This window comes from Zootoca vivipara, chromosome 13 (genome assembly GCF_965207765.1).
Source record: "Zootoca vivipara chromosome 13, rZooViv2.hap1.1, whole genome shotgun sequence".
Classification (NCBI taxonomy): Eukaryota; Metazoa; Chordata; class Lepidosauria; order Squamata; family Lacertidae; genus Zootoca; species Zootoca vivipara.
This window is the reverse complement of record NC_142596.1, coordinates 23,907,723-23,931,789: the sequence shown is the minus strand read 5'-3', so window position 1 is coordinate 23,931,789 and position 24,067 is coordinate 23,907,723. Positions and strand designations below refer to the sequence as shown.

General features: G+C 46.1%; 1 protein-coding gene across 1 annotated transcript in view; it reads left to right on the top strand.

The window, feature by feature from the left end:
• The window catches only part of SLCO3A1 (solute carrier organic anion transporter family member 3A1), a 107,192-nt gene that overhangs the window by 31,672 nt on the left and 51,453 nt on the right, over positions 1 to 24,067 (top strand). Inside the window, exon 2 of the mRNA XM_035131226.3 lies at positions 533 to 998. Within this exon, the coding sequence (XP_034987117.1) occupies positions 533 to 998 (466 nt within the window). The remainder of the gene's footprint in view (positions 1 to 532; positions 999 to 24,067) is intronic.

Below are 24,067 nucleotides of genomic sequence, written 5' to 3'. Positions count from 1 at the left end.
TTATTATTATTATTATTATTATTATTATTATTCCCCAGCCACTCTGGGTGGTTTCCAACACATATAAAAGCATAATAAATTATCAGACATTAAAAGCTTCCCGATACTGCGTTGCCTTCAGATGTTTTCTAAAAGTTGTATAGTTATTTATCTCCTTAACATCTGATGGGAGGGAGTTCCACAGGGCGGGCGCCAGTACCGAGAAGGCCCTCTGCCTGGTTCCCTGTAACATCACTTCTTGCAGGGAGGGAACCACCAGAAAGCCCTCAGAGCTTGACCTCAGTGTCCAGGCTGAACGATGGAGGTGGTGACGCTCCTTCAGGTATACTGGGCCGAGGCTGCTTAGGGCTTTAAAGCTCAGGACCAACACATTGTCCAACAATGTTTGTTGTTATGTCACACCATGCCCACTGGTGTGAATGAAAATTAGCATGGCATGCTACCTTTCCATATTTGAACAGGTACTGCAATGAGAAAGGAACGTTGGAAAATAGGACACAAGCACGCTAAAACTCGTTCTCTTTCCTCACAGGTGAGTGTGTTGACCACCTTGGAGCGGAGATTCAACCTGCAGAGTGCCGACGTGGGTGTGATTGCCAGCAGCTTTGAGATTGGGAACTTGGCTCTCATCCTGTTTGTCAGCTACTTTGGTGCCCGGGGTCACCGGCCTCGCTTGATAGGATGCGGAGGGATCGTCATGGCTCTCGGGGCTCTCCTCTCAGCGCTGCCCGAATTCCTGACCCATCAGTACGAATACGAATCTGGGGAGATTCGGTGGGGCGCAGAAGGGAGGGATGTTTGCGTGGTCAATGGCTCTGCCAGCGATGAGGGACCAGACCCGGAGCTTATCTGCAGGAACAGAACTGCCACCAACATGATGTATTTGCTTCTCATTGGAGCTCAAGTCCTCCTAGGGATTGGGGCCACCCCTGTCCAGCCTTTAGGAGTTTCCTACATCGACGACCATGTGAGAAGGAAAGACTCTTCCCTGTATATAGGTAAGTGGTGGAGCTTTCCAGAGTATCGTTTTGGTTGTTTCTTGTCCTCTTTACTTTGTTCTGGGTACATTTGGAATGGTGCCTTCTGAATTCTTGTTCAGCGGGTGAGAATCCTCATCATCATTCTTCTTTGGTGATCACTCGTAGCCGAGGAAGATTGTCTTCCATAAACACAATTTTAACAATGGGTCCATAAGTGACTGTGGAGGCCAATTCTGGATCCACACGACCTTCCACAGTGGGGACATTGGTTCCCAGGCGGGAGTTGATCACGGTGTGGATTTGCCAAGCATGCCTTCCTCTTAGCATGTTTCTCCCTTGCGTCCTGAGTTCGAGTGTCTTCAAAGCCCATGACACCTTTGGTAAAGGCTGTTCTCCAACTGGAGCACTCGCAGGCCAGTGTTTCCCAGTTGTCAGTGTTTATACTACATTTTTAAAGATTTGCCTTGAGACAGTCCTTATACCTCTTTTGTTCACCACCAGCATTACACTTTCCATTTTTAAGTAGAGTAGTTGCTTTGGAAGATGACCATCAGGCATCTGCACAACATGACCAGTCCAATGAAGTTGATGTTGAAGAATCACTGCTGATCTTTGCTTCTTCCAGTACACTGATATTAGTTCGCCTGTCTTCCAAAGTGATGTGTAAAAAATTTCAGAGACACCGTTGATGGAATCTTTCGAGGAGTTTATAAGTGGTCCATGTTTCACAAGCATATAGTAAGGTTGGTAGTACAATAGCTTTGTAAACAAGCACTTTGGTTTCCCTGCGAATGTCCCAGTCCTCAAACACTCTGCACTTCAATCGGGAGAAAGCCGCACTCGCAGAGCTCATCATTATATTATTATCTGATGGACATCCAATGAAGCTTAATGTTAGAGGATTGAGGATCAATAAAAGAATGAACTTCTTCACACGGCGCATAAAATATGGAACTCGCTCCCACAGAAGGCAGTGAAAGCCACCAACTTGGATGGCTTTAAAAGAGGGTTGAACAGGTTTGTGGAGGAGAAGGCTATCTATGGGGACTAGCCATGATGGCCATGCTCTGCCTCCATGGACGGAGGAGGCAGTAATGCTTCTGGGTTCCAGTTGCTGGAGGCCACAGGAGGAGGAGGAGGTGCTCTTGTGTATGGGCCCTTCTTACAGGTTTCCCACAGGTAACTGGGTGGCCACCATGAGAATGGGGTTCTGGGCCAGAGGGCCCTGACAGAACAGGGCTATTCTTACATTCTTAAGAATAAACCTCTACAGCACCTTCCTCTTTCCTGATGACTAGTTTAGGTCTCCATTTTCTTTCTTTTTTATAAATTTATTTATTTGGTTTTTCAGATTAAAATTTCACAGTCGCATATTCAGCATACAACATAAAAACAAGATTCCAAGGACTCTTGGACTTCCCTCCCCCCCTTTGTTAATCATTTCCTCCTGCATCTTTTATTACAATCCAAATCGTTTCTCTCTCCGTTGTATCCAAAATTCACCATTAAACTACAATAAAAAAATTCCTTCAGTAGCACCTTAAAGACCAACTAAGTTTTTATTTTGGTATGAGCTTTCGTGTGCATGCACACTTCTTCAGATAGGTATCTGAAGAAGTGTGCATGCACACGAAAGCTCATACCAAAATAAAAACTTAGTTGGTCTTTAAGGTGCTACTGAAGGAATTTTTTTATTTTACTTCGATCCAGACCAACACGGCTACCTACCTGTAACCATTAAACTACAAGTGATATATTCCAATCCTACTAACGATTTTTAACTGTTTACAATGGTCTTTAAGATAAATTATAAACTTTCCCCATTCCTTATTTTGGCCTTCCTGATTTCTGATTCTTCCGGTCATTTTAGCCATTTTGGCACAATCCGTCAACTTGATCTGCCATTCTTCTCTGGTAGGGACTTTATCTTCTTTCCATCTCTGGGCCAATAACATCTGCACAGCCATGGTAGCATACATAAATAGTCTTTTCTTAGGTCTTTTCATTCACCTCCCCCAGGAAATAGCTGCCATTCCTACAGAAGAAACCTGTGTGCCTCCTGGCTCGTGGCTCCGAAAATTAGTTATTTTGGAACACAATGCCAAAATATTTATAATGGGGGAAATGATGGCATCTTGAAACCAGATGGAATTTGTGGGTATCCATGCTGGGTGGATGTAGGGGCAGATTTGGGCTGTGCGATGAGTGCTGAGCCATGGAGCTGCGGTCTCAAAGCCCAGAAAACAAGGTGCTGGACTTTGAGAAGGAGGCATGAGGCTCTGTCAGGCTCCTAGAGCAGTGGTTCCCAACAGGTGGTCCGGGGACCCCCAGGGGTCCGCAAGCTATGCCAGAGGGGTCCGCAAGATGTTATTAGAATAAAAAATATATTAAATATATTTCGTATGATAACAGATTTTTTGTTTTGGCCACTTCCTACATGAGCAGAGTCTAGCGCAAAACTAGAATTAGATAGAGGCAGTAGTTCTGCTGTATGATGTTAGGTGGCGCTTTACAAACACTACTGTTTTGCAAAGAGGCAGCGCGCGCATTCTACTAACGCTCACCTCCCCAAGATGCTTTGCGCGCGTCGGCTTCATTTGTGCGCTACTGCGCAGGTACCCTGTCTTCTCCATTCCCCTCCCTCCTCCCTGGCGCACGCTGCCTCTTTGCAAAACAGTAGTGTTTGTAAACAAAGCGTTGTTTTTCGCGGAAGCTACAGTTCGCGTAGTTAAAAATGGACCGTTGGTTAAAAAGTGGTTCGTTAAAACGACAAAGGCAGTAGGCTGATGGAGTATACTGATGGAGTACTCTGTTGTAACTGTAAAAAACGTATAAATATAAAATATAAAAAGACTCTTAATTTGGCTCTCACTTTTTAATTTTAGGATTAGGAATTAATGGGGGTCCTTGTCACAATAGCGGCTCGATGAGGGGTCCTCGAGAAAATTTTGTTGGGAACCCCTGTCCTAGAGTCCTCCCTCTCATTCCTAAAGTCTAGTTAGTACTTTGGGACGGAGGTGGGAGGGCTCTAGGACCCAGACAGGGCTCTCATACGGTATCTCTTTCCCAAAGCTGGGTACCTCCTTACCTGCCTTTGGAAAGGCATTGAGAGGATGGCGGGGCAAATTTTGGCTTTGCACAGGGTACCCTAGGACCCAAGTCCACCACTGGTGGCTGGAATAGGGAAGTTAAGGGTGTGGCAGAGAAAAAACAATGATGAATAGCTCCTCTTGCCTCGTCTATGAATTTTTTTTTGATTTTTTTGTAATTAGAATGGCAGAAAAGAGATAACCATTCTATTTATTCATGGTGGTTGGCATTAGAGAAAGCTGATGATCTGTTAATAATCCTTTTGGGCTGACAAGCGTAATGAGAGAGTGGTTAATTAGGAAGATATTCTCCTAATGTTTTCTGCAAGTGAAATCTCTAAAGCACCCTTAAGTTTTTATATGGATCATTTTTTTATTGACTTCAAAGTTACCAATTATGGTTTTCTTATCTAGGCAGTAAGGTTCCCTCCTCTCACTTTTCATTGCCTTAAGTCAGTTGCTGGAAGATTCAGGTTTCGTTTCTGCCTAGTGGGAAGTAATATGTTTTCCATATGCCCTTGGGATCACAAGCCAAGACTTGTAAGTTGTTCTTGTGTAAAATAACAGAGGAAGACACCAACACTTTTCACAGACGCTTGTACCGATGTCTTTCGAAAGATTCAGAAGCACCAACCAGACATCATAAGAGGTCAACAATGATTTACAAGGAGCTAAGATAAGGAAGATTGCTTTGCCTGGCATCTTTCATCAAACTGAGGAATAGGTGGCTGCCTACCTTTAGCGATGAGAAAATCCATCAATTTCAGTTTCCCTGCTCCTCATGTTTCCAATCTTAACTTTTACACCACATATTCACACCGGTTTGTGATTTCTTTCCAAAAGTCCTCATAAACAATTGCATTTTAGCATAAATTTATCCAAATATACACATTTTATGCAATAGCCACATATTTTACAAAGTGATTTCCCCTACTATGACTTTTTTTCTACGTTATTTTCAATATATGCATTTCTTTGGACACTTTACCCTGTATGTGCATTTTTGTACACATGGCTTGAGAACAGCATTGCAAAATTTGGAGGATTACAAAAGATGGCCGTGCTTTGGTTCCCGTATGGTTTCAGAAAGTGCAGATTTGGTAGGTTTCATTCTCAATGCAAACTGAGTCTGATTTCTCCCTTATCCCTACTTACAGTACATCCCATTGCTGCCCCAAAGCCACCAGTAATGGAAAGCGGAAGGGATAAGCCACCTTCACTAAAGGCTGAGCTGGAAAACCAGGTATAGGAAACCCTGAACTGCAGTAATGGATGCATACCTGTTAGAAGACCCCTGTGGGAAGGTGGTCAGGTCTGGGGGTCATAGTGTAGAGTGGGCATCTTGAAGGCTGGGCTGGCCTTCTCAGTCACTTTGGAAAACAAAGAAGAATCCTTTTCTGTGGTTCGATGCATTCAGCCTTAAACTTTTCCATCAATGGTGGCTGGGAGTCCAGTTGGGATTTGTGGGGCAGAAGGCAAAGGAGCCCAGCAGAGGCTGGAGCCAGAGTCAATGGCGGGCACAGACAGCCAACTTATTTGTTCATTTTACTCAATTAAATCTAGATCACACCTTTCCCCCAAAAGGAGCCTAGGGCAGCAAACACTTCTGTGATGGAAACACACAATTAAGAATTAATGTTATCCCCTAGAGCATTGTGGATCCAGGAAAAGGGTTCCCACTGTCATTTTCATTTTGTGGGAATGCTTCCTTTCTCACCACTGGCCAAAGTTGAACTGGGGCAGTGGAGTTTTTTCCTTGGGATCTGTCTTCCTCACTCAAAGGCCTCACATGAACCCAGCCTGGCTCCTCATTGTGCAGCCAGCATACACAGCCCTGCCCTTTTCTCCCTTGATCTCCATCACGACTGGCTGCCAGGAAGGGAAGCCTCTGTCAACCAGTCCTTCTGGTAGCTATGATACCTCTTGTTCCAAAACACAATTGGCTCAGATGATAACTTGGCAACCCTTGGATTGTTCCCCTGTTTCTGCCTTTTAACTTTCTGCACTTGTTCCTTCTTTCTAATGCATATTTTGTTCCAGGGCTTTCCTGCTTTGCATTGGATGAGTCGGGGGGGGGGCGGGGGCGGGGAAGCAACGTATCCTTGCCTCCTAAATGAAGTTCAGGGCTCCATCCATCCATTCTATGGTCCATTCTCTCCATTGATTTTTGGCATCTGGGACACAGAACATAGATGGAGGCCATGTTTGCTGAATGAAGAGCTTTATTTCCGAATGCTTTCCTTGCTTCCAGAATTCCCAGGGCATTCTGGAATCCTGGTCTGGGTCAAGGGATGGATCTGCTCAGATACTCCAGCCCTCCAAGCAGGATATATCAGTTTCCCCCCTGCTGTCCCCCCCCCAATTGTCACAATATTCCAAGGCTATGGTGCATGCTCAGTCCTCATTGGACTATGGAGTTTTTGGGGGGGCAGGGGTATTTGGCTACCACTTTTAAAAAAAGTACTTCTGAAAACTTTGGGTTCCCTTGGGCATGCAGATACCTCCCGCTTGTTCCCCCTTGGCCCCATTTTTGTGGCAGTCATGACAGCAGACGCCACCTGAGTTTGATGTTAGAAGGATTGATGCCAGGCCCTGTAGAAAGCTCTGTAGTACGTGCTGTAAACGTTGTGAGACAGCCACAAGAGAGTGTTGCTGTAGCAACTGTTTATGGGAATAGCAGGAAGGAAGGAAGGAAGGAAGGAAGGGCGGGGGAGTGCTTTGGAGTCAAACCAAATCCAAATTCCCCCACCCTCTCCGAGCTCAGAAGAGGATGTTCAAACTGCCAGCACATTCAGCTTTCCGCAGGCGCCATCCTTTCCTGGTGCTGGGCACTGCATCTTCCTTAGCACCCAACGAAAACAAAAGGCTTGAAACCAAAGATTTGACTGCTTGTTTCAAACCAGGATGTGATTCCTCAGCCCTCTGCAGCTCCCAGCTTCCTGGCACTTCTCGTGGATCATTTTGTCTCCTGTCAAGGTGGCTCATAAGAGCACAAGGAGAGCCTGCTGGGTCAGGCCATCTAGCCCAGCATTCTGTTCTCATAGCAGCCAACCAGATGCCCCAAGCAGGACAAAGCACAAGAGCCCTCTCCCCTCCTGTGGTTTCCAGCAACTGGTATTTGGAAGCCCTGCCGCCTCCGGCTGTGGAGGCAGAGTGCGACCATTGGGGCTAGTAGCATAGCCCTCAATGCAGGCCGTCAAAGCCCTGTGTTTGTTTATTTACATCATACAGTTCATATGCAGCTTGATTGTAAAAGAAAAGAAAAGCCCTCCAAGGAGTTTACAGAAAGAATAAAGCAATAAAAATATCAGTAAAAACAATTAAAAACAACTACTAAAACATCAGAAAAATAATAATTAAAATCAACAGTAAGGTAAAAAAGCAGATTGCAACACATGTCAGCAATCTCTACATGTCTTGATAGGCTTCTCTAAACCAAAGTATTTTTTAGCAGGTGCTGAAATGAGTACAGTGAAGGCACCTGCCTGGTGTCAATAAGCAGGGAGTTCCAAAGTCCGTGCTGCCACACTCAGAAGACCAAGGTCTCCCGAGTGCAGAATGGGTATTGTGTGGCACTTGTGACAGTGCCAGTTCCTTAGATTGAAGCGGTCAAGCTGGCGAATATGGGGTGCGCCAATCTTGCAGGTAAACTGGTCCCCAGTTGGTAAGGACTTTATGTACCAACATTAGCCCAGTAGCAACTGGGCAACCAGTGCTGATCTCAGAGTATGGGTGGTATATGCCGGCAAGGCCTCATTCCCGTCAGCAGTCATGCTGCAGCATCCTGCAATAACTGCAGCTTCCGGATCAAGTGCAAGGAGAGCGCCATGCAGAGTGCATTGCAGGAATCCAGTCTTGACGTAACCGATGCATGAATTGTGGCCAAGCTCTTCCTGGTAATGCCAGGTTGATGGTTTGTAGTCCAATAAGAGAAGGTGGATCCCCCTTCCTTTTAATTTCCTGTGTTGATCTGGGGGGTTGTCGACACAACAGATACCGCAGTATGAAAGGAACATTAGAAAACATCGCAGAAACACTAGCTTTATAATCAGGAAAACCAACGCAATATTCCCCACATCTGAACGTACAGCCTTATCTGTTTTCCATGGAAAGTACTCAACAACATTTTTTACTAATCCAAGATGAGAGTCATTTAGTAAAGTCTTATAGCTTCCATTCCCTGCCTACCCAATGCTGCCCCTACAAAGGGATGTAATAGTGAGAAATGAAAGAGCTATAAATACTAGCCATCCACTAACTGTTCCCAGAAGTGCCATATATATTCTTAACAGCAGATGTTCTGTCCATCTCAGAACGATTCCTCTTAAGATTAAATGGCAAAAATCTACAAAGATATTGTGGTATCAGCCGCACCGTCATTGATCCAGGAAAAACCTGAAGCCTTTTAAATTATTGCCCTTCCTCCGGAATCATTGTTTCCCAATATCCGTTCCTTAGTAGTAGACCAGGCTCAGGTTGCCCACATCCCTGTTCGCGGCAGCATTAACCCAGAAAATTAAATGAAAACATAAATATTGTTGCAGTTCACTTAGAGTCATGCTATAATCAATTAATGGAAACACCTTCTATGCTTTGCGGGGGCACTTAAGCGGATGTATTTATTAAATTACAAAGCGGGGGGGGGGGGGGAGAGAAAAAAACGTTCACTGCAGCATCGTCACTCTGGGTCTCTGGCAATTGCTCGGCAATTGCTCCACTTCATGTCATTTTGCTAATAGCTACCGGAGGTCTGGACACAACGGGCAAGTCAGGGAGGCAAACGAGAGCAATACAGTCAGATCAGCTGCCTGGTTTGCATGAGATTGGTTGAAGCCAGCAGGTCGTAACCATTACTGACTAGTCAAATAGCCTGCATCTTGAGAGGCTGCTGAAAGCTTCACCATTTCCAGAATGCAGCACGTCTGTGTGCATAATTTCGCAGGACCATCGGAAGCAGTCTTATATTTATTTTCAAAGTGGTATAGCTACGATCTAAAGTACTAGGCATGTATCGTCTGCTTGGTGCCAAAGTGCAAAGCATCTTGTAAGAGGCACGCAAAAATCCTACCCTTCTCTGTATATCTTCTCCTTTTCTGGGTTCTGTTCACCCCAGGAGCAGAGGAAAGGTGCACTGGATGCGGGGAACGGGGTTGTTGGTTTGTGGTTCCCACTTCCTGCTTTTATTATGTATTTTGTGTTTTTATCTTGTGTTTTTATGTTGCAAACCACCCCGAGATCTACGGGTGAAGGAGGGTATAATAATACTGGTCTGTCTAGATCAGTATTGTCTACACTGCCTGCCTGTTGCACTTGAGGGTTTCAGGGATGGGGGGGGCGTGATCTCTCTCTCCCATCCCTACCTGGAGATGCCATCAGGGACCGAATCCTGAGACTTTCTGCATGCTCTACCCCTGAGCTGTGACCTTCTCCATTTTGCATGATGTTTGCACACCACTGACGGGTCATTCAGTTGCTTTTGTCCACTAGGACTAAGGGCAGAAAGGGTGTTTTTTTTAAGGCTTCCTTTGAAGAAAAAAAGGGCTCATTACAGCAGAGGAAAATGTGGAAGACATTTCAGGTGGCATGGAAACAGAATAAACAGGCATTACAGAATAAATTACAGAGACTGGAACTGCAGAGCTGTAAAGGCTTTTTTCAATTGGACGAAAAGGGAGTGTTGGACCTGTTGCTCCACCTACCTTTGCTTCTGGCCCTGCCCACCACTTGCATCCGGCCCCCAGAAAGGTGCCTGCAAGGGAATCTGGCCCTCTGGCCCCAAATGGTCCCCCACCCCTGAGGTAGATGTACAGATAGCAGAAGTGGTGGCAGAGTCTGCCCCAAAGTAGGGAAGGGTAGACTTTAGACTTGTAGGATCAGCTTTTTCTGTTTGTTTGCTCGAACCCTGGAATCCATTAACCGTTCTCTCGGCTCTTCCTCCAGCCTTCGAAGGCCTCTGCCCTCCCCACACCCACCCCTCACTCACCACGCTGCCCCAGCAGTAATAATAGCAGAGGGAGAAGTGGGTGTTGCAAGATATTTTCAAGGCCTGTCGGGGAAGATTATTCCAGCTGCCCTCAGCCAAATGAGCAAGACGGAGCTCTGAAGAATTCAGCGATGCCCTTTTCACCTTCCACCGAGAGCTGAGCAATATGCTGAGTGATGCAGGACATAATGTTAGCAGAAAACTACAGCCTTAATCACTAAGTAGCTGGTGCGGCTGGATTATGATTGAATTTGGGGCTCTTCCAGGTTCTCGCTAGTTTCGGGTGGGATTCAGTGCCAGCAGATTCAGGGAGCTTGATGCAGCCAGCCCCTCTTCCCAGGGAATTCTGGGAATTGTTACTCTGGGAGGGGACCAATGGTCCCCCAGCAACTCTCAGCACCCTTAACAAACTACCACAATTCTTTGAGGAAAGCCACGACTAACACGGTATCCTAGTTCCTTAAATGTATGGTGTGGATGTTGCCCCAAAGTGTTCTTTGTTCACAGCATAGGGCACTGCCTTTTACCAAATCAGGCCATTGGTTGGTCTAGCTCAGGGGTCCCCAAACTACGGCCCGGGGGCCGGATGCAGCCCAATTGGCCTCCCAATCCGGCCCGCGATGACCCCCGCCGCTCGCCGCCGCCGCCCGCTCTTACGGTGCGCAGCACAGCGGCGCTCTTCCAGGTCGGAAAAAAGCGCCGAAAATCCTTTGTGCGCATGCGTATGGGCCTCTCCTGACCCAGAAGAGGTCATTTCTGGTGCACTTCCAGGTCGGGGGAGGCCCATACGCATGCGCACAAACGATTTCCGGCGCTTTTTCCGACCTGGAAGCGCGCCGCCGCGCCAGTAAGCGCCCGTGCGCATGTGCACGGGCGCGCACTCCCCCGCCCGCTGCGCGATCGGCGCAGTGGGAACCGGCCCAAAGCCCAGTAAGTCTGGGGACCCCTGGTCTAGCTCAATAGTGTCTACACTAACTGGCAGCAGCTCTCTGGGCTGTCCAGCAGGGAGTCCTTCCCAGCCTTACCTGGAGATGCTGGGGATTGAATCTGGGACCTTTTGCATGCAATGCATTTAACTTGGCATTGTCTATAATGACTGGCAATTCAGACAAGAGAAGTTGGGGGTTGAACCCGGGATCTTCTGTATGTAACACAGATGCTGTGCCACTTCTTTCCCTTGGAAATTGCCTTGCATCCCAGTAATGGGATGCATGAGTTGACTGTTCTCCCCATTCTCAACAGCAACTTCCTGTCCTAAATACAGCTTGTTGCTTCTCCTCTGTTCATGTCGGATACTGAATAAAGGGCAGGTTCCTGCAGTGGTGATGGTATGTGGGGCTACCTTGGAAGGCGACTCAGAAACTAAAACTAATCCGGAATACGGCAGCTAGGCTGGTGACCGGGAGCGGCCACTGGGACCATATGATACCAGTCCTAAAGGATCTACAGTGGCTCCCAGTACATCTCCGAGCACAATGCAAAGTGTCGGTGTTGACCATGGGTGGGCAAACTAAGGCCCGGGGGCTGGATCCAGCCCAATCGCCTTCTAAATCCGACCCGTGTACGGTCCGGGAATCAGTGTGTTTTTACATGAGTAGAATGTGTGCTTTTATTTAAAATGCATCTCTGGGTTATTTGTGGGGCATAGGAATACGTTTTTTTAAAATAAATAAAAAATCCGCCGCCCCCCCAAGGTCTGAGGGACAGTGGACCAGCCCCCTGCTGAAAAAGTTTGCTGACCCCCTGGTGTTGACCTTTAAGGCCCTAAACTGGCTTAGCCCTGTATACCTGAAGGAGTGTCTCCACCCCCATTGTTCAACCCAGACATTGAAATCCAGCTTCTAGGGCCTTCTGGCAGTTCCCTCACTGCAAGGTTGCAGGGAACCAGGCAGACAGAGGGCCTTCTCAGTAGTGGCACGTACTCCCATCAGATGTCAAGGAGATAAACAACTATCTGACTTTCAGAAGACATCTGAAGGCAGCCCTGGATAGGGAAGTTTTTAATGTTTTATGGTTTATTGTGTTTTTATATTTTTTTTTTTTAAACATAATTTTTATTGATTTTACAAATTACAAAAGATGGTACATACATATACACCTTTTCCACCTTCTTCCCACCCCCCTCCATGGGTCCTCCCCTGCCACAGAAGTATCCCACGCAGGTGAACAGTCAGAAGTGGTCCATTTTATGATTGGGTTTCTGTCCTCCTCCTCCTCCCCTGCCCCCGAAGCCCCCCCCTGCCACCAGGGAGCTCCAGTGAACCAGGGCAGTACGCAGGAGTTCATCCATCCAACCATCTATTGTCATACCAAAAAAAAAGAAAATACAAAAAGAGAAAAAGAGAAAAAAGAGAAGAAAAAAAAAGACAAAAAGGAAAAAAGACAAAAAAAAATTCATCATAATTGTTAAATTCATAATTGTTAAACCATATTTTGTGGGCTTCCCCACCCTCCCCCCTTCCCCGGTTTTCCTCCCTTATTTATCATCTTCAACAGTTTCATAGTTCATATTTTATAACATACACCTTTATATCTTATACCACTTTTAAACTAACTATTATCATTTTCGCCTATTGTCCACTCACTGAGAAATCAAACTCCCATTTTTTCTTCCCGTGCCTAATTTTTACCCCTCTATAGGCCTCCATATTTTCACCTTTTTCCAGAATCAATTCACTTTTTAAACCTATAATTATTCCCAAACTAACCTTACACCCCCCCGAGTACTGGCTCCACCCCACCAATCCAGCAAGTTCCATAGTCAGCAGTCCAGTTATAGTCCTATTAACCCATCCTTACAATCACAACTTCACTTTCCCTTCACCCCACCCCCTGTTTACAGTCTTTTGCCATCCAGGCCTCCATATCAGACCCCTGAGCTTCTTCTCTTCTCTGCTTAATTTTTCCTTCTTCCCTGTGGTCATTCTGGAGTTCCAGTAAGTCCAATCGTGCCCCCCTCGAAGGGGAGGCACTCCATCCAACTTTTTGTAGAGTAAAATCATCATTTTTTTCGTGATGGGCTTCATTTTGTGTTAAGTCATCACAGTCCTCATCATTGTCATTCTCACATTCGTCTTCTTCAGTTTCAAAAGCTTCATCTTCTAAGAAATCATATTCTGCCATCATCATCTGGAATTGTTTCTGTAACACTTGCCGTTGTGTCTCCTCTTGACATAGTTCTATTCTTGCTTCCCACATTAAGGTCAAAACAGTCCGCTGAAACTCAGGCGGGTACCTTTTTGTTGACATAGTTCAGTCCTGTCAAGGTCAAAACTTGTCACATGGGGTGGAATATAATCGCAGTCTATTTTCTCGACTCCATTTTAACAAGCTGGCTGCATTCTTAAAAATAAAGTTCGAACTCACATTTCAAAAGTATATAAACCAAAAAAGAATTTCCAAAAAGTCCAGAGATAAAGATAGAAATAGAATTTAACTATAAATCCTGATCAACTCACTGGATTGTCTGGGCTGCCGGCTCCCGAGGAACAGAAAGGTCTTTCTTAGTCTTAACTTCTTTCTGCAGGGCAATCACAACCACAGTCTCTCTCCCCTTTTACCCTGCATTTAGGGGAGATTCTCTTTGATGCCTTTGAGGAATCCTTTTAAGTTGAAATCTTCTGTTTACGGCTTCGGGTTTCTGTTTACTGTCTCTTATGTTACCGTAGGGGGGGGGGTGGCTTCCTCTTTTCCCCTCTCTCCCAGGTCCAAATTGTTGCCTTAATTTACATTCCAAAGAATCCAAATTACTCACAGTCTATTCATTTGCTGAATGTTCTTTGAAGAATTGGCCACCTCCACTTCCCAGACTCGCAGCTTCGCACTCTCAGAGCAGCAATGTCAGCCTGTCCGCCGCGGTTCACCTCCTCGCTCTCGGGGGCTTAAACAAAGCCGATCCGGGGAGGAGAGAGCCCGCTTTTGGCGCCGCCAGGCAAAATCTGTCCCCAAAAAGCTCGATTTGGGGCTTTTAAGGAGGTTTCGCTTCGCTGGAACGATTCCCTCCACCTCTGAAGCGCCGAGGTCCGCTCCGCTGTGCGGACCCCCGTCTGAGCAAGATGGCGTGGTCAACCGGAAGCCCCTATTGTGTTTTTATATTTTGCTGAAAGCCACCCAAGGTGGCTGGGGCAACCCAGTCAGAGGGATGGCGTAATAATAATAATAATAATAATAATAATAATAATAATAAATATTTTTACTTGAAAATGAGCTGAGCTTTCTCCATAACAGAGAGATTTCCAGGCAAAGTTTCATTGAATCTCATGGACAAAGAACACATTAATTATATCCTGAGCAGGGGGGTGCACAACGTCTTATCAGATTTCCAGATAACACTAACGAGAAATCTGTTAGCTTTCAAGGTTCCGCAAGAAATTCTCTCCCTTTGTGTGTTTGCTTTATGAAACCCACAGGGCGGTAGCCTTTGGATCTGTCAGAGGGATGTTGGGTCTGGGCTGCTTAGATAACAAATATTTTACTACATGTAATCAAGGAGTGCTTTGTAGAAACTTTTGTAGCTCCTTCATAAAGAGCTTGTTGTCACAGCATCTGGTTGCAGACGTAGCAACCCTTTTCACTGTCCTTTGTTCCAGAACAATTGACTTCTTATCCATTCTCTCTCTCTCTCTCTCTCTCTCTCTCTCTCTCTCTCTCTCTCTCTCACACACACACACACACACACACACACACACACACCCTCCCACCTGCAAGATCTTGTGGCCCTGGTGATTAATAGAATTGTGCTAAGTCTCACCAAACCCCGACGTATCAGCTTGGTTGCCTTCCATAGGCCTTGTAACACACTGGACTTCCATTACGACCTTTCCCCTGTTGGATGCCAGCTTGAAGGGTGCCAAATCAAACTCAAGACTGTGTACATTTGAAGTACATAAAGGTAAAGGGACCCCTGACCTTTAGGTCCATTTGCAGACAACTCTGGGGTTGCAGTGCTCATCTCGCTTTACTGGTCGAGGGAGATAGCGTACAGCTTCCCGGTCATGTGGCCAGCATAACTAAGCCGCTTCTGGCGAAGCAGAGCAGTGCACAGAAATGCCATTTACCTTCCTGCCAGAACGGTACCTATTTATCTACTTGTACTTTGACATGCTTTTGAACTTCTAGGTTGGCAGAAGCAGGGACCGAGCAACGGGAGCTCACCCCGTCGTGGGGATTCGAACTGCTGACCTTCTGATTGGCAAGCCCTAGGCTCTGTGGTTTAGACCAGAGCACCACCCGCGTCCCTCAAATAACAGCCACTGCTTTAAACATGTGGGGGAGATGGGATCTCAGAAGCACCATGCTGGCTGTTCCTGGTTGACCATGATGCCAACCTAGGCATCATGGATTGGCTGGGTGCAGAAGAGTGGTGGGAGGCACCAGCTGGGGAACCCCCAGGGGGAAAAGGCTCAGAGCCAGGGGATTGGTGGAGGGACGACTGAGTGATTCAAGGAGGAGGAGGTGTCAGAAACTGTTGGGTTTCTATTTCCTCTCACTGTGCAGTCATAAGACAGTCACAAGACTGTGTTGATACATTCCAGCAAATACTATTTGAATCACGGGAGCGGATGTGATGCTGTATTCTGTTTCCGTTTGTTGTTGTTTTCTTCTTCAGACTTCTCTCAGCGAGAGGAGACATGCTTTCCTTTGTTCTGCCTTTAACGTAGCAATAAAAGTAGCTTAGTAGCACAAACCCCTGCCTCATTCTGTTGCGTTTACTCTGCAAGATTTATAGAATATGTGCCCGGTGTCTCTAAGACACGGGTCATCAATATGTCAGGGAGAAAGGCTGTTTTTTTTCCTGCGTTATGACTGGGGGATCATTCCCCCCCCACACGCCGAGTACACCGACAGAAACAGGGTTTAGTGAGCAGGAGGAGTCTGTGTCAGAGTGCAGTTCAGACTCTGAGCAGAGTGGCAGAGTGCAGTTCAGAGGCTGAAACAGAGGCAGGAGGGGGGCAGTCAAGAAGCTGCTGAAGAATCCAGGGAGTCTCCCCCTCCTGCTGCGTCCAGGTCCCCTCCCCCTAGTCTCAAAAAACCCACAGAGAAATGAAAAGAGCAGAACAGAGATTGGTTGTGCACAGATGCAGTTTGAGACCACGTGGCGGAAACCCTGGAGCGCAGGAGCCTTAGAGAGCCGAGGGAAGTCCTAATAATAATAATAATAATAATAATAATAATAATATATTGTTATTATTATTATTATTATTATTATTATTATTTATACCCCGCCCATCTGGCCAGGTTCCCCCAGCCACTCTGGGCAGCTTCCAACAAAACATTAAAATACAGAAATCAAACATTAAAAGCTTCCCTAAACAGGGCTGCCTTGAGATGTCTTCTAAAGGTCTGGTAATTGTTGTTCTCTTTGACCTCTGGTGGGAGGGCATTCCACAGGGTGGGTGCCACTACCGAGAAGGCCCTGAGAATGACAACTGTGTCATTGGGCCAAGACCTCCTAGGAAGGGTTGCTGAGACCACTAAACCTGAGCTACATTTTTGTTTCCTTGAATAGAGTTGACTTCACTGGCATTAGTGACTTATTAATTTAGTGCTGACTCCAGCCCCTCTCACACTATTTGGACCTTGGTTCCGATCTACCGGTAATAGGGTTCTTCTAATTTTTTTAATGATATCTACATATTTGACACCTTGTGATGCTTGATCTCTGTATTTTGATGTCCGTCTGACAAGCAATAATTTTTGATGGCATTTGAAGGCTGTGAGTCTCCCCCGCCCCTCCACCGGGTTTTCTTTCTTTCTCGATTCATAAGCATATGACTTCTAATGTTCTCCATTTAAAAACATACCCAGGGCAGTGATAAGCGCAGCAGGAACATGAATGATGAATATTAATGTGGATTTTTTAGGGGGGGGGAAGGGGGAAGTTATTTAACATAGAAAGTTAATGCAAACAAGCCTCATTTTATGCTTGTGACTGCTATTTGTAATTAGTGTGTGTTGCAATTACCCTGCAATCAAGACCACCTGGATCTTATTAGCAGTTGGCTAACTACTCGCAGGCTTGTTATTTAATCAGTCTAGGCATCAAAAGAATAAAAGCAGTAGGCAGAGGACTCCAAAGAGAGTTATGAGTTTGTGGTTGAGCAATGTGGGAGGTTGATGGACTCTGGGGACCAGGCGGGGTGGGCATTCGTAAATCATCATTATTCTTCGTAATTCCTTTAATTTCTATATCACTTTATATTTTTAAAGAAAAAAATCTTGAAGCAGTTTACAGCCTACAATAAAACATCAAATGAAACAGGGTCCCCAAACTAAGGCCCGGGGGGCCGGATGTGGCCCAAACGCCTTCTCAATCCGGCCTGCAGGAGGTCCGGGAATCAGCATGAGTAGAATGTGTCCTTTTATTTAAAATGCATCTCTGGGTTATTTGTGGGGCATAGGAATTCGTTCATATATTTTTTTCAAAATATAGTCCGGCCCCCCACAAGGTCTGAGGGACAGTGGACCGGCCCCCTGCTGAAAAAGTTTGCTGACCCCTGCACTTACCTAATGGTAGAAGAGGGCAGATGTATGCACAATAACCCCATTCTCATCCTTCTTCATTGGGAGAGGTGCACAAATGCCTCCCCTCTGTTTTGGTGCCTTAGATTTTCATTTATTTATTTTAAAAATCTCCTACACCACCTTCTACGGAAAGCCCCGAGCTTGTGCAGAACACTTTTTAAAAGAAAGTGTATATATACCCACCGCTTTGCGTGCAAAATTAAATAAACCGATAAACTATGGCAGAGTTATAATCGCCAGTCGAATTTGAGTGCCGCCCAAAGCCTGGGAGTACAAGCCTGTACTATTAAAATAATTTCAATAGTAACTGCAGCTCCTGAGGGACCCAGGTGGCGCTGTGGTTAAATCACTGAGCCTAGGGCTTGCTGATCAGAAGGTCGGCGGTTCGAATCCCTGTGACGGGGTGAGCTCCCGTTGCTTGGTCCCAGCTCCTGCCAACCTAGCAGTTCGAAAGCACGTCAAAATGCAAGTAGATAAATAGGAACCGCTACAGCGGGAAGGTAAACGGTGTTTCCATGTGCTGCTCTGGTTTGCCAGAAGCAGCTTTGTCATGCTGGCCACATGACCGGAAGCTATACGCCGGCTCCCTCGGCCAATAATGCGAGATGAGCGCGCAACCCCAGAGTCGGTCACGACTGGACCTAATGGTCAGGGGTCCCTTTACCTTTTTAACTGCAGCTCCACGCAGCTTTTAAAATGTTGTACGCTTCAGGAAAGCTCTTGATAAAGGACAGCGAGTACCTTTATTCATTTGGAGTAAGTGCTAAACAGAGGAGGTTTGCATGGATGCCTCTTGAAAGAGATTTTCCCTTTTTGAAACTCCTCCAGCTGTTTTGGGCTATGACTCCACTCTCCCTGACCCCCAGCCAGCAGGACAATGGTGATGGGAGTTGCAACTGGAGAACAACAGGCTGTGAAATGCTCCAAGAATGGAATGCTCTGCAGTCACTGTAGATAGTACTAAACCAGATCCTGTTTTCTGACTTGATACAAGGCATCTTTGGGAAGAGCCGTAGCTCAAGGGCAAAGCTTTCTGCTTTGCATGCGTAAGGTCCCAGGTTCAATCCCAGCAGCATCTTCAGGCAGGGCTGGGAGAGACCCCTCTGCCTGAAACCCTGGAGAGCTGCTGCCAGTCAGTGTAGACTGTGGTGAGCTAGATGGACCCGTGGTCTGAGGAATACACAGGATTGCTCTGAAGGTGAAGGGGCAGCATCCTATTGAGCAGACATTTGGGCCTGGCTACCAAGTCCAGCCAGAATATGAGGAACAACTCCCCCCCAATAGATGCTGCAATGCCCTAAGTGTGATCATGAACCTGGTCCTCTACAAGTTACCTAAAAACTCGGGACAGGCCTGCCTGATGTTTTCAGCCCAACCTAGAGATGGGCCATCTTTTCTCTTCCGTGTCAAGATGAAAATCCTTCGCAGATTAAAATTTAAGCATTAACACTCCTGCAAGGTAATTAGGGAAAAACCTAGGCCATGCTTATAAAACGGGGGCGTATATTAATAGCATTCATGCCGTCTCAGAGGAAAAGGGAGTGAAAGCCAGCCTTCCTTTCTCGGCGTGCCGTCCTTTCCCAAAGTTTCAGGGCCACATTGCCTCTTGGGGGACCTTCAGGTGGAGGAGCTCATGTCCACAGTGGGCAGGCTGCTGAAGCAAAAGTGGTCGGAGCAGCAGTTGTGACTTACTTTTGTCCGAAAGTCACACCACACCTCTCTGTTCTCCATCTAGACAAGCAAGGGACATTATCACAGCTCAAGGAGGCCTGCCAGCCAAACAGTAGAACTCAAAAGAGTCGTGAAGCAGGTCCAGTGAGAGGTATGGCCTGGGCAAGGGAGAGTCCAGAGGGGCCAGACAGAGATGCCTGGAGGACCAGCTTCTCCAGGGTTTCATCCAGAAGATGTTGGGACCTTCTGCATAGCTCTGCTCTGCCGCTGAACCATGGACACTCCAAAAGAACATCAGAAGTTACTGTGCATTGAGTGGGATCGTTGGGCACCAGATTCTAACCTGACTGAGAGTGGCTCTCCAGGGAGCGTACACGGTCCTACCTGTAGATGCCAGAGATTGAACCTGGGGTCCTCCATATGCGCAGCAGGTGCCCTGCCACTGAGCTGAGAACCTTCCCTGAGGGTGAGGACCATGACATACAAACAGAATGGAAGTCATGGAATGCGGCACCCATGTCTTGTTTTCTGGTATCTCATTAATGGCTGCTGCAGCCATTAAAACCTGCAGAAGACCAAAGGAGAGAGGCTGACTCTGTTGGTGATCTAACCTATTTACAAGTCTGGCTACAGTTGATGTGGCTATTTTACTGTATTTTAAAATCAATGCACTGTCAAGGCAGCAAAGCCTGTTGAGCATTTCATCTGTGTTTTTTATACAGGGTTGTTTTGGGGTGTTTTTTTTTAATCAATGCTGAGATCCAGTTCAGCAGTGGAAACCTCATGCAATTATTGAGTGCAGAGGTGCTCATTGTCACGTTATTGATTCCTTTTCATTCACTAGCCTGTGCCCCCTTCCTGGGCAGCTGAGTCAGCTTCACAAAGTGTCGAGGAGTGAGGAAGAGAGCCTTTTGCAGAGATTGGGTATGTGGGTGATTTCATCATCGGAACTGAAATTGGGATGATTTCGGCTGCGTTCAAATGGCAGTTTATTCCCTTTCCTTGATGTTTCTCTAACTGGTGATTTCTGCGTTAGTTTTTTGCTGTCACATGTCATAAAAGCCACTTCCGGATAACAAACAGAATATAGTTCATGCTAATTTCTGTGTTATTTGATTCCAGAAAAATAAATAAATTGCAGCCCACTTAAGCTGGAAAACGCTGGAAGTAAAGTGATGGGCTCTGGGATGGCATATCGCCAAATAGTTGTTTCCTGCTGGTATCGTGAGAGAACATAAGCAAGCATGGGCAGAATAATAGTGGTGTTGTCCAATGACATTTGTTGTTGTGGCACACTACACCACACATGATAGTATATGGGTGAAAAAGCCACAGGTCCTCAATGCAACAGGTATTGCGGTGTGAAAGGGACGTTAGAAAAATGGGGTCCAAGTGCTCACATCATAATCAGGGAAACAAAAATGATATTCCCTATGTCCAAGAGAGTGCTCTTGCATCCAATATTTTGCTAGTGGGCTGCTCACTGGGGGATTTGGTTGGCCACAGTGAGAGCAGGGCTCTTTTTCGGTTTGGCTGCAATATCTCTCTGTCTCTCTCTCTGTGTACAGGTAGGTAGCCGTGTTGGTCTGGATCGAAGTAAAATAAAAAAATTCCTTCAGTAGCACCTTAAAGACCAACTAAGTTTTTATTTTGGTATGAGCTTTCGTGTGCATGCACACTCTCTCTGTGGGTCAATCTCTCTCTCTCTCTCTCTCTCTCTCTCTCTCTCTCTCTCTCTCTCTCTCTCTCTCTCTCTCTCTGGGTCAAGCTAAGCAATGATATCAGCATATTCTGGAGCAGCTGAGGGCTTCTCAGGTCTGGGAGTCCCGTTTGAGAGAACATTTGTTGGGAAATGTGTGTGTTTCGAGTTCAGGACTTGCTGCTCCATGGAAGCCTTTCCGGAGCTGGTTTTTCTCCTCTGTTTTGTTTGGAGCCACAGAAATAGACTCCTGAAAAATTGAACAACCTTAATTGCATTTTGCACTACACATAATCCCCCAGAGGGGAACATTCCACTTCAGAAGAAGCTCGCTTCATTTGCACTCCCAGCCTGCTTCTCACTCTCCCAACCGAGACAGGACTGAAGCAGCACTTCAGTTTATCTGCACCTGCCTTTGCCAACCCAGCGGCCTTCAGAGATATTGGACTGCAACTCCCGTGCAAGATGACAGGAGTTGTAGTCCTAAGCATCTGGAGGGAACCAGGCTGGCAAAGACTGACCTACATACCAAGCTCTGTGGGCACTCTGCGTTGGAGAAGTTAGTCGCAGGTCAAGGCTAACAAGCAATCCTTTGTTAATCCTTGCAGCCTGTCTTAATTTCAGCTGAACTCTCTCTTCTGTCTGCTTTTCCACCTTTAGCCTGATCAGCTGCTTGGCTGCTGCTAATTCCAGTTCAGTCATGTGTTGGCCTTTGGGAAACAATGTCAGACTTGCCTTACCTAGGTCAGGTGAAGGAGGTCCCTCTAGTCCTGCATGGTAGCTTCAGTGGACAGCCATATACCTGGCTCCAGGAGTCAGAACCATCAGGTGCCTGTTTGGGGCCTTCAGGGGCTTACTGACAAAGCGGGGAGGTTCCTTCTCCCTGCTTCCATTGGCCCTGCAGACCCTTTCTGAGCATCACACACTCTGGCCTCTGTTACTGGCCACATGAACTCTCGCCACTTGGAGGCTGTCTCCTGGAAGAACATCATGGCAAGGAAGAGACCGGCCTGGCTCCATGCATCAGCCAGTGAAGGAGCACCTTCTCCAATGCTCTCTTTCCTCTGCCCTCCCCATTCGTCTTTCCTTTCATGCTGTGCTTATTAGATTTCAGGTAGGGGTGGTCTTACCTTTCGTTGGAAGTCCAGCATTCAGAAACTTTTGGCAGTCCATGTGTGTTAAATGATAACTTTCTGTTTCTCCCGTATAAACACCTGTACACTCGGGAACACAGTGAGGCAAATGGGTCTGTCTGTCTATTTCTCTCTCTCTCCTAGCCCATTGAAATAAAGAGTAAACCCACTGCAGCCCAATCATTTTTGTGAAGTGTCGTCTTCGTCTGCTGCTGCTGCTGCTGCTGCTGCTGCTGCTATAAGGTTCCAATTAAAATGAGCAGGAAATGGATGGCTAAAACTCAGTGTGAATCACCTTTAGAAAGTGCCATTGATAACTGTGTTTCCTTTTAAGTGCTTTCAGTATAAAGAAGTACGTAAGCCCCTTGAATATAGAGCATTCATGTAGTTAGGGGTGTATGAGAGAGAGAGAGAGAGAGAGAGAGAGAGAGAGAGAGAGAGAGAGAGAGAGAGAGAGAGACTGAGACTATATGTTCTGTGCAAGTAATCAGATGTGATTTTCCACCATAGGCCCAGCTTTTTGGGTGACCTTTCAAAGGCACACATTTACAGCATGTGTGCAAGTGTTTTGCATGAATTCTTCTTGCCATCTTAATAAGAATATTTGCTTTAAAGGGACAAAGCATTTCACCTCCTGCCTCTCTGCCAAAAGGGCCTTCAAGGTGACTTGCAGCTGAAAAGCATGTGCATGAGACAATCACAGCTGCAAAATAGCAAAAGGATCCTATTATATCTGTCAGGGGTGGTTAGTTTCATAAATGTAGGAACTTGGAAGGTGTTTTGCTTGTAGGTGCAGTTTTAATCTTATATAATCCCACACTTCTAGTTCGGAAGAACTATTTGCTAACAAAATATATTTTGGGAGGTAAGGAATCTTCACCTGGGTCAAATCAACCAGCAGTTGATAGAATCATTCACCATCTGTTTCAATGATGCCTCATGGAATCATCTATCCACATCACCCTGCACAGCTTCTGCTAAAAAGTTCCATGGAAAGTTTTGTCCTAGGGTTGCTGCATTTCAAAAAGTGAAAATCTGGACACAAATGTTTCTGAGCTTTTTTTTGGCAAAATTGCGAAAAGAAGAAGAATACATTTTGGAGCTATTTTTAAGGGAAATCTGCAAAAGCAACACTGCTGACATGGATTGCCATACATCCGGATTTTCCCAGACACTGCTTTTGATTGCAATATTCTGGGCATATCAGGGAAATTCCAGATGTGTGACAACCCTATGTTATCCTCGTCCTAACCCCAGATACTGCCGTATGGTTGAAGCCAATCCTTCTTGTTGAGGGTGACTCCAGAATTGGGGTTGAAGATCAGGCTTTATAATCCTTCCATTTGCATTCCACATCTCAGCTTGTTTTCCTTGACCCCAAGAACTGAATATGAACCACAGATAACTTGCCCACCTTCAACCCACCTAGAATTCCATGTCTTGATTTAAAGCTGGCTTGTGATAGAATCCCAGGACATGGAAAGTGACAAACTTGTTTGGAGGTTGGTGGGATGGGGACAGGGAAATGGAACAGAGTATCCTGGAAGGGAACGTGGCTAACTCGACTTCTGAACAGGATCATTCCACATTGCAATATTTTGTTGGAGGTTCTTGTAGTTGATTGCCCAAGTCGGGCTCTTGAGTGCCTACCAGCTCCCCCATCCATTTGGAGAGCCAGTGTGGTGTAGTGGTTAAAGTGTTGCACTAGGTCCTGGGAGACCAGGGTTCAAATCCCCACTTACAATGCAGTACAAATTTAGGACTTGAAAGTGGAAAACCTGCCGAAGGGAAGGAGGGAAGTCATATGCTCGGCAGAGCACAAAGTTTTTGGGTTTGTTATTGTATTGTCAAAAATATTGTTTAAGGAGGAAAAACATTTTTAACTTTTTTTAATATACAATGCAATACAAATTTAATAGCATAAGAGCCTGCTGGATCAGGCCAATGACCCATCTGGCCCAGCATCCTGTTTTCACAGTGGCCGACCA